Here is a 9,984-nt window from a genome sequence, read left to right on the forward strand (position 1 = left end):
GGACCAGGGTTGGACTCAACATCGCCCGAAATGAGCAAGAAAATTCAGAGCCCTTCCACCCCGTGTAGAGGGACGGCCAGCAAAGCTGCGGTGCCGAGCCTCACCGCGAGGTTTGACTGGGTCGTAGTCCAAGGAGTGCACAAAGCAAAACACGTTTGTTTGTAATTTGCGATTGAGCATTGTTCTTGGTTTTTAACTGAAAGTCCAGTCCTGTCCAGTCACTGCTCCTCGCGCATGCTCAGCACGGCTCTTTACGAGCCACGTGAAACGGCTATCAAGCGGCTCCGACATAGCATCAGACTTAGCTACTGCGCAATTGAGGCGCACACCTGGGCACGCGCCGGCGCCAGTGAGTCTGCCGCGGGTGTGACGCAACACAATCCAGCACAATCCACTTTAATCCAATCCAATCCAAGTCAAGCCAAGCTAATCGAATCGAATTTAAAGGAGCCATGAAGACAAAATGCAAGTTTGTGTTATTCGAAAGATTTCGTGTTTTATAGTGCCCCCAGCGCTTGTCCGAATGCAAACGATGCTTTATTCACTGAGAAATTAATCAATTTAGGAAAAATTTTTGATTTTCCCGCTCAATCGTGCGTTCTCGTGGTCCCAAATGACATCACAGGAACCGACCGCTCTGCAGCCTAGGGTCCCTTGATTCACGCATCCGCCGTACAGGGTGGAGACACGTATGCGCTGGCGCCGCCATTTTGGTCCACTCGCTCGCTGACGAAACAAATCACTGTATCAAAACCGCGCTAAAAGTATCGCCGCAACGGGGTTACCTGGCGAAGTTTGAATCCTCTTATCTGTTTCGCGTTGCTGGGTCTCGTGGGAAACGAGAACGACGTGTTGTGCACGTTGACCTAACTGCAGCGGCACGGGACCGTTCAAAGGGTGTCTCCACCCTGTACGTTGGTGCTGGCACTGAGGTATTCGCGCGTTTGTTTACGTTACTGTCTAGATGGCGCCACCATACCGTGGCGTGTCGTTTTCTGCCTTTTTTTTCGTTCTGGGAGAAAATGGTTTCGTGAAACATAGTGCTCGCTCGACAAATATGTTCACGTAAGACACCGTCGCGTCAATCAATCGGCCAGTGTCGTCTGAGACAACCCCAAAGCCCCGCAGTTCTGTGCAGCTAAACAAGAATAGTGCGTGCAGTACCAACAACAGCAGTACGAAGCGGTACTTCTATGTTTACATGTGCTTTCGTAACTTAAACTTACCACCATTATTACGGCTTTAAAAAGAATGTGCCATAAATTTAAGCGCAAATAGCTCGTTCGGCAAGCTTGTGAGCTCTGCCTAATTTGCGTTTACTTTCGCTGGCCTCCGCCAATCGCAGAACTGGCTCGAATGACATCATAGGTTCTGTTGCGGGAAATGAGCTAGTGGGTCGCATGGCCATTCCCTTTTTTCCTAATTATGTAGCTTATTTGAACGAAGTTTACGTTGAAAGTGGTGTCAGTATGATTCTGACGAGGCAATCTTTTGAATAAACCAAAGTTGTGTTTTCTCTTCATGGCTCCTTTAATCCAATGCTCCTCGCGCTTGCGCAGAACGGCCCTTCACGGCACACGCGAAACTGCTCAACCTCGGCCAGTGTAGCTTACGCTACAGAACATACAGGAATCGTGGGTAGAAATTTATTATAGCGCGGGTATGGTAATCACAGCGCATGCTCTATGAAGGCCCTAGGAACTGTTTAATTTTGTATGATTTTTTCCATGCCCCGGGGGTGTGGCGCGCAGTTTTACGATTCCGGGGAATTGAGTGGGCTCCGCTACGTGGCGATACGCTAGCTAGCGATTCCTGTCTACATCGCTCTGGGACCGGAGACGATCTGCTGGATCCTAGCCATTTACAGCTTTGCTGTAAAAGACCACTGTCCAAGCAATCCGAAAGTAAACCTGAGAACACTCGTGGGCACGGCACCAGCAAAAGACATCGGTTATCGCTTCTCTTAGCGTACAGGGAAATTGAGTTACCAACCTGCAGAAGGGGAAAACGATGTTCATGAGCCATTGTGGCCCGATTGCTGCCGCCGTGCCCACTGGTGCAGTCAATCAAACGCCGTCCATTTATAGCTGCCTCAGTAGATGTAGTCGATGCCGATGCGGTTTCAATTTTCAGGCGAGGGTTGTCCGTCACCAAAGGCGTTCGCTTGAAGGCGTCACGCAGCGGCTGCTCTGGGGGCGGGGCGAACTGCAGCGTCACGTTGAAGGCAAAGACGTCACCCTCGAGGAGGCTTGAACGGCACGTACAGTAGCCCAAAATCGATAGCAGGATCTACAGAAGGGGAAAACGATGTTCATAAGCCATTGTGGCCCGATTGCTGCCGCCGTGCCCACCTTGTAAGCCGAACGCCCGGCGTAAAATCCTCACGGATAGAAATTTGTGAACCTTTAAGTTTTGGTCCCGGCTGACAGAATGCTACTTGTAAGTTTAAACCACGCAAGTTCAGGCGGTTCTTACCATCCTGAAAACGCCCGAGCTTGTGAGCACGTTCGATGTCCTTCGATGCACGCTCGAAGGGCTCAGCAGCGCTCGACTGTGTCCTTCACTCTTAGTCCTCGTTTTTTGCGCTGTTTTGAATGTTCGATGTCCTCCTTTTAATAGGAATGTCAAGTTTATCTGACCACTGTGAAATAACCCGTAATTGTGATTGTTCCCAAGTTTAGTCGCGCACATCCCCGATACCGAAAAAAAGTAGGTTGTCTCTTCGAAGGTGATTTCCCGAGTTGTCAAATTTTTGCGCGAGGTGAAGTTTATTTGTTATTTGTGACGTTATTTGTGAAGTTTGTGAAACAGGCTATCATCACCGCGGCAAAACTAAACGTGTGATCAGCACAATTCGTGTTACCTCCGCAGAATGTGTACGCAACGCGCCAAATGAGTATGGCTATAACACGGACAAGCACGCCTAACTGCCTTGACCTGTCCTTAGAGACACTGAAGGGATTTATAAAATGCGGCCTGCATTATCAGCGGAAAATGTGAAATGAATATGCCATCCTGTTCCTTCAAATCCGCTTAAACGCATGGTTTGCGGTAAATCTTGCAGTGTCCGCATGACGAAATGGGTCAAATTTTGCACCAATTTAGGATTTTTAAAGTTTACGTAATCAAATCAGTGCTGAAGACTAACTGCAGAGTAAATGAGAGCGGGAATTAATACGCTTTTCAGATAACACGGCATTTGTGAGACAGGCCATACTACTGCTCTCCATTCCCGTCCCAACGAGCATCCCAGGAACGATGCTGGGGTCAAGGTCACCTCATTCAGGCACGGAAGCCGCTCTGTGTCGACTGGCGTTGCTGACGCAGAGGTTGAAAGTGGCCGCTTGTATGAGCAAGCGAAGTTTTCGGGGGTCAGCATGTGTCGTGCAAAACCGCCCAATCTCTTCGCAGGTTGCCGGCTACGCAATGGCTCGGTTATTTTCGGAGAGCTTGCAGCTTGGCGATGCCATCGCGGCGACCAACAGAACCTGGCAGGCGCTGCGGAACGCCACGCAGGAGAACTTCGCCAAGGTGAAGTGGATGGACGCGAGCACGGCGGCAGGCGCTGTCGGCCACGTGGCCGGCCTCGCCCAGGTCATCGCCATGCCGGAGCACCTGAAGACGGCGCCGGATCTCGACCAGTTCCACGACTACCTGCCCGAGTTCTCGCAGCCCTTCCTCCAGTCGTGGCTGAGTGCCGCCCAGCGACGGTCGGACAAGTACAAGCGGCTGCTCGACACGGACGGGACGGTGCACCGCGAGGACTTTGAACTGCCTCTGACTGGCGTCAACGCCTTCTACTACCCCGTATTCCACATCATGGCCATCTTGCCAGGGATCATGATGCCGCCGTTCTTGTCGTTACAGGCGCCCGAGACGGTCAACTACGGAGCCATAGGCAAGATTCTGGGCCATGAACTAACGCACAGCTTCGACCCTTCGTTCAGCGTTGACAAGACCGGTGGTAAAATCAACTGGTACACGAATCAATCGATGGAAAAATTCACTGAAAGGCTTGAGTGCGTCAAGAAACAGCTGGGCGCCGCAACTGACTACGTTCATGCCAGGAACGCCCTCTCTGAGACTTTCGCCGACACAGCAGGTATCGAGAAGGCGTACCTGGCTTTCCAGACATTGGCGGCTCCGTCGGGGTTGCTGGGCTACTCGCCCGAGCAGCTTTTCTTTATCGCCGGTTGCTTCATATTCTGTGCGCCAAACCCCTACGCACGCGCAGACGGAGCCATCTACCCGCCCTTTGCATTGCGCTGCAACCTACCAGCCTCGAACGCGAAGCAATTTGCGCAGGCATTTCAATGCCCCGCGGAAACGTGGTTTAACCCCCACAACCGTTGTGATTTTCATGCAACCTGAACAATAGAACCCTTACGGAACGCGCCACCATTTTGCTTCCGTTTCGTGTTTCTCGTATTTTCATCATTCCCCATAACGCACTTTGATGAACTTTTAATATATAGCTGATGATATAGGTACGCGGAATTGATGACTAACTACTTAAACGGGTACGTTGAACTATTTTGACCGCTAAGTGTGGTGTAGAACCAGCGGTAATAACGATGAATGGAAGGTGAAGACTGGTCACATGCTTTTTCTGCAGGAGGAAGCAGCAGCCAATAATAAAACATTTAGTTTCTAATCGGGAGGACAGGCCCCATAGCCAAGTAAAAATAGGAATAAGAAAGATAAGAGGCTGCTCGAAAGAGGAGAATACGCACCAAGAAATGGCAAGCTGGCACGTTGCTTTATTTGCGAACTACTAAAATACAAAACACCCTCCTCTCGAAGCGCGAAAGTATAAAAGTGAATCAATGCAGAAAAATAAAATACCATCTCAAGGACTCAAATGCGCACTTATTACGAGTATAAAGCAATAACGTCCGAAACAACGCCGCAAAGGTCTCATCCTAGTGGGTTTGTTCACAGTCACTGGAAGTTGGCGAATCACCACAGAGCTTCGGACGGCCGCTGCAAGCGTCCCTCGCCATGGCCACTCGGAGAATGTTTGAGAATTCCGGTTGCTTTTGTTGCTCTCCCAGGAAAATTAAATTGACATTGAGTCATCATCAGTGAGCTATTGACGACAACTGTCATCTTAATTAAGCTGCCCCTTGAGTATGTACGAGGGAATTATGCATGGCTAAGTTTACGTCACAAGCCAACGGGAACTGGCGAAAGGGGCCAGAGTTTCTGAAGGCATCTGTCATCAGCACTGTTCAATGAACCTGAGTAAGTAAGCTGGCAGGCCGATATTCAGCATAAACGGGAGGTTACCTGAAAACTTTCTTGTCACGACGCAACACCCTTAAAACTCGTTTTATGCGGGTCTTGGTGTACCGTTTTTCGACGGTTTCCAAGTTGCAGACCGCAGCTTATTTACTAGGTCTTCTCCTGGTCAGCAAGAGCCATGGAGCCGAAGAGAAATGGATGTTTGCCACTTGATTCGCACGCCGTAGCCCCGGCGGTGCGGTTACCATCCAATTACAAATTTTCCAAATTTTGTTTTTAGCGCAACTACATCTCCCGGCCAGTTCAGGTGCCGTTTTGCTGCTACAGCCACCGTATAGCTACGTGCACACAAGCGTCAAACTTGCCGTGCCGTCCTGCCGACGGCCGCATGCGGCGTCGCCCGTACTGCGGGTGAAGTCTGCGGCGCGACGCCGCTGGCGGCTGTCGGCAGGGCAGCACGGCAAGTTTGACGCTAGTGTGCACGTAGCTTTAGACAGCCTCACAATGCAGCACGGCGCTCACAATTAGGCAGACGAGTCAGAACCATATCAAACCCTGTAAAAAAATATTTGTACTTTTACGGACAAAGCCTACGTAAAGAAACGTAAACTAAGATTCATAGTGAAAAAACAGCGCAAGGAACACAGGGAAAAAAGAACTGAACTCGCAACTGAAAGTTTATTAGAAAGAAAACACGTATTTATACACAAAAAACCATGCTATCACGAGAACAGATAACACGGACAAAGCGTGAGAGCGGCAACAGATTAACAACTTTAAACAATGTGGCACGCGACGAAATTCGGCATCCAAGAAGTTACACGATCTGCTAGCGGATAAAAATTTTAAATTCCTTGTAAAGTAATGACAGAGAAGGAACACTAACGCACTTTCCCTCGTTCCTTCTAATATGGAAAGCCGCTATTATCTCTCGGAAAATGGCAAGTGTCATTAGTTGACGAGGAATTTCAATTTCTTATCCGCTAGCAGATTGTATAACTTCTTGGATGCCGAATTTCCTCGCGTGCGACATTGTTTAAAGTTGTTAATTTTTTGTCACTCGCACGCTTTGTCCGTGTTATCTGTTCACGTGATAGTATGGTTTTTGTGAATAAATAATATAAATAAATAATGTAAATAAACTTTTAGTTGCGAGTTCAGCGCTGTGCGTCGTCCACTCTTCTTTTGTCCCTGTGTTCCTTCCGCTGTTTTTTCACCATGAATCCTAATCTGCACCTACTAGCCCAACTTGCCATCTTACTTCAAACGCAAACTGCTTCCGTACTGCGGAAAACATAGGGAGTGTACAGGTGCCGCCATAAGTAATTGGAGCACGGGAGCTGTGGCCGAACCGCATAGGAGCGCCGTGTAGCTGCACCGGCGGTAAACGAAAGAAGCAGAACACGCATGCGCGCCTGCCGACGGTGATATCCCAACTATTCTTCTCAACCCACTTCTTTTAACGCGGCTTCGAGCATTATTCGCAGCATACTGGCCTAAGCGATGGCGCTGATAGCAGAGGCGGTATCTGGCAGCGTTGCTCCCACACCTTCAGCGCACGCGAGCAGCTGTAGAAGCGTCGCAATCGCAGGGATCTGAAGGGACAATTTTTCTTTTCTAATATTTTTAGCTGGGTCTGCTATCAGCGCCATCACCGAGACCAGTATGCTGCGAATAATGATCGAAGCCGTGTTAAAAGAAGGGGGCTGAAAAGTATAGATGGGCTATCACCGCCGGCAGGCGCGCATGCGTGCTCTGCTCCTTTAGTTTACCGCCGGTGCAGCTACACGGCGCTCCTATGCTGTTCGGCCACAGCTCCCGTGCTCCAATTACTTATGACGGCACCTGTACATAAAAAGCGTAAACGGTTTCCGTATTTCAGAAAAGGAAGGGAGTTGCCGTAATTGGGCAAAAAGAGTAAGGAAAACAAAATTGAATCTGCCTTGACTGCGATACGATATTAGCAGAACGTAATTGCGTAACCTGGGGCCGAATTCTGCTGGGCGCCGGATGGGCACTGGATTAGATACGGCGGAAATCCGGTGAGGTTGCTCTCCGGTGGGGTCTAACGCGATTGGCTCGGAGCGAAAACATCAGCCGACCAGCGTCACGCGGGTATATTTTGGCTACATTTTGGTGACGTCACGTAGCCAACCGGCTCTCGCGAAGGAGGGGTGAAATCCGGCGCGGTTGAGAGCACATCGCATTGTAAAATGGCTGCGTTTATGCCGCCTGTGTTTGCACTTTTGTTGGAATCTGCTGGAGGAGGATCCCGTGCCTGGGCGTCTTGCTGAGCGACGGTGACTGTAGGCGCCCTTTCCGTGTTAACGAGGACACGGCGCGGATGCTGTGCGACGCACTCGACGAGCACGGGGGCTGTCGACGGGAGCGAAGGTGATGTGCGCGCTGCGGTTCTTCGCTACCGGCAGCTTTCAACAGATTGTCGGTAGCGGTGATACTCTCTAAAAGCGTAAAGGTTCCGGCTAGTAGGTAATTCATTGTCAACACACCGCAAAAAAAATTCCCCCGCATTTCCCCGAAGGGGAGTATGAGGAAGTGCGAAGCACGGGGTGATGCTATGAGGGGGAGTTTGTTGAAGTTTGGTGGCATTTTGCCCGTTAGTTACATTAACACCTCCTCGTGATCACGTTCGGCTCAACACGCCTCGTTTGTCCCTCTGCGGAAATCTTGGTGAATTAACGTGTATGTTCGAGAGGAGGAGCGCACCGCACCGCAGCGCACCGCAGCTGCGAAGCGCCGACCGGAGTGAAGGGAGAGGAGGCGCAGTCACGTGAGAGAATGCAGAACTAGCGGGTTTGTAGTATCACGTGTACACCACGCAGTTATCAAGCCGCTATAACGCCGCTGAGTCGCCAACGCACGCCGCTGACGACGTAGTTTGAATGCGTTAAAGATATAAGGCGCGTTACTAACACTAATATCAACGTCGCGTCCGTGTCGGTAAAGCGTCGCGCTGCGGCCGCAAAGTCCGCAGATCGAAACCTGGCGCCGGATGCTGTTTTTTTTTTATATAGTGTAGTGGCCTGGCTGGCGCGCCGAGAGAGGGTGTTGCGAGCTGGAGAGTAGTAAAGGGGCTTTAGGAGAGTACGCGAGGGGGGAGAGGAGGCGCTATGCGAGCGCGACGATTCAGGCTCGCTTAAGAAGTGCATTCGCACTTATTCCTGGCCAATCTCCCACGTGGGTATGTGCCATGTCAGCGGCCAGGCAGCGCGCGCCCATCTCCCCCCGTTGCTAAGGAAGACGAAAAGCGCGCGCACCCGCAGCTGTTGCTATGCGGACGGCGGAAGGTTCGGGGTCGCTTATAAAGTGCATTCGCACTTAAAAGACCAGGGACGAACGAAGACGACAAACAAGCGCTTGTTTCTCGTCTTCGTTCGTCCCTGGTCTTTTTCGCGCTGTGTTGACAGTGATACCAGAGTCCTTCAATGCTTTACATTGAAGGACTCTGGTGATACTCTCGGCATGTCGCAGCCGTCGGTCAGCAGCAGCATTCACGCCGTTGCCAAGGCGCTGAAATGAAGTGCTTATCGGCCATCGGGGTGCAGCGAAGTGTCAACAGATACGAAGGTACTGTGCGTGCTGTGTCCCTCTTCGCAACTGTGACAGTTTGCAAAGCGTTTTGTGCCACCAGAGAGAGAAGGCTCTTTTTTGGAAAAGCAGAGAGGTTTGCCGGCATTTACAGACGCCTACATGCTTCTCTGCTGTGGGTTAAGGATGGGGGAAGAAAAGGCCCAAGGAAGAGCTGGGCAGGAAAGAAAAGAAAAAAAAAATACTGTCGTGTACTTGGCGCGGTAGCGGACTTTTGTTCTGAGCTTGGGCCACATAATTTACAATTTTGATATTAGGCCAATTTCATCCAAATAAGAGAATAAACTTCGTAGAGCTTGGCGCTGCTTTGACGGATGAATCCATGGTCCTAAAATATTTCTGAGCGTAATTGGTCCCTGTTCTAGACGTTCCATGCTTTCGAGGAAGTGGGATCTCGGTTCCATGTAGGCCGCACATTCTAATAAAATGTGTTCAATTGTTTCGACGCAACCACAATTGTCGCAGTGTGGATTTGGCGTCGCTCCAAATCGAAATAGGTAGCTATTTGTGTAGGCACAGTCCAGGCGTAGACGATGGTACAACGTTTCCAGGTTACGAGGAAGCTGTGTCGGGAGTCTTGACTTTAATTCTGGGTCAATAGTGTGCAAAAAGCATCGAGTATTTTGTAGTTGCTCCATAGACGGCTTCTTTCAGTCACCGCAAAGTGGTGAGCCATGGCAGAAGCTTCTGTTTTCGTGAAATACACCTTGCGATATTTTCGGTAAAGAAGGCCCTTACGGGCCGCTTCGTCGGCTTTTTGGTTACCTTTGATGCCGCTGTGTCCAGGTATCCACTGCGATTTAATGTTGTGTCCAGCAGAGCAGGCAAGATGGTGAAGGTAGGATATATCACAGGCTGCGATTTGGTGGGGGGAAAATCTACTTCGACTACATAGAATTTGCAGAGCTGCCTTGGAGTCCGTGAAGATACTCCATTGGTGCGGCTCATGGCGCAGGATGTAAACGATTGCGTCCTTCAGAGCGTAGAGCTCAGCCGCTGTCGAAGATGTTTGTCGCTCAAGACGAAATGAAAGCATTTCACCAGTTTGTGGTATGTATAGACCTGAAGAAGAGCTTTGAAACACTGTCGCACCCCGCCGCCAGTCGCAGAGTTCACACTGTGGTGTCGGCA

General features: G+C 50.3%; 1 protein-coding gene across 1 annotated transcript; it reads left to right on the plus strand.

Moving 5' to 3' along the window:
* The first annotated feature begins 2,008 nt into the window (after positions 1 to 2,008).
* LOC144161959 (endothelin-converting enzyme homolog) lies at positions 2,009 to 4,950 on the plus strand. The gene is made up of 2 exons (XM_077692504.1): positions 2,009 to 2,439; positions 3,412 to 4,950. Exons 1-2 carry the CDS (start codon positions 2,431 to 2,433, stop codon positions 4,369 to 4,371), a joined length of 969 nt encoding a protein of 322 aa, XP_077548630.1. The 5' UTR covers positions 2,009 to 2,430; the 3' UTR covers positions 4,372 to 4,950.
* The last annotated feature ends 5,034 nt before the right edge of the window (positions 4,951 to 9,984 follow it).

This window comes from Haemaphysalis longicornis, unplaced genomic scaffold (assembly GCF_048455015.1).
Source record: "Haemaphysalis longicornis isolate Haplotype H1 unplaced genomic scaffold, Haemaphysalis longicornis Haplotype H1 scaffold_12, whole genome shotgun sequence".
Classification (NCBI taxonomy): domain Eukaryota; kingdom Metazoa; phylum Arthropoda; class Arachnida; order Ixodida; family Ixodidae; genus Haemaphysalis; species Haemaphysalis longicornis.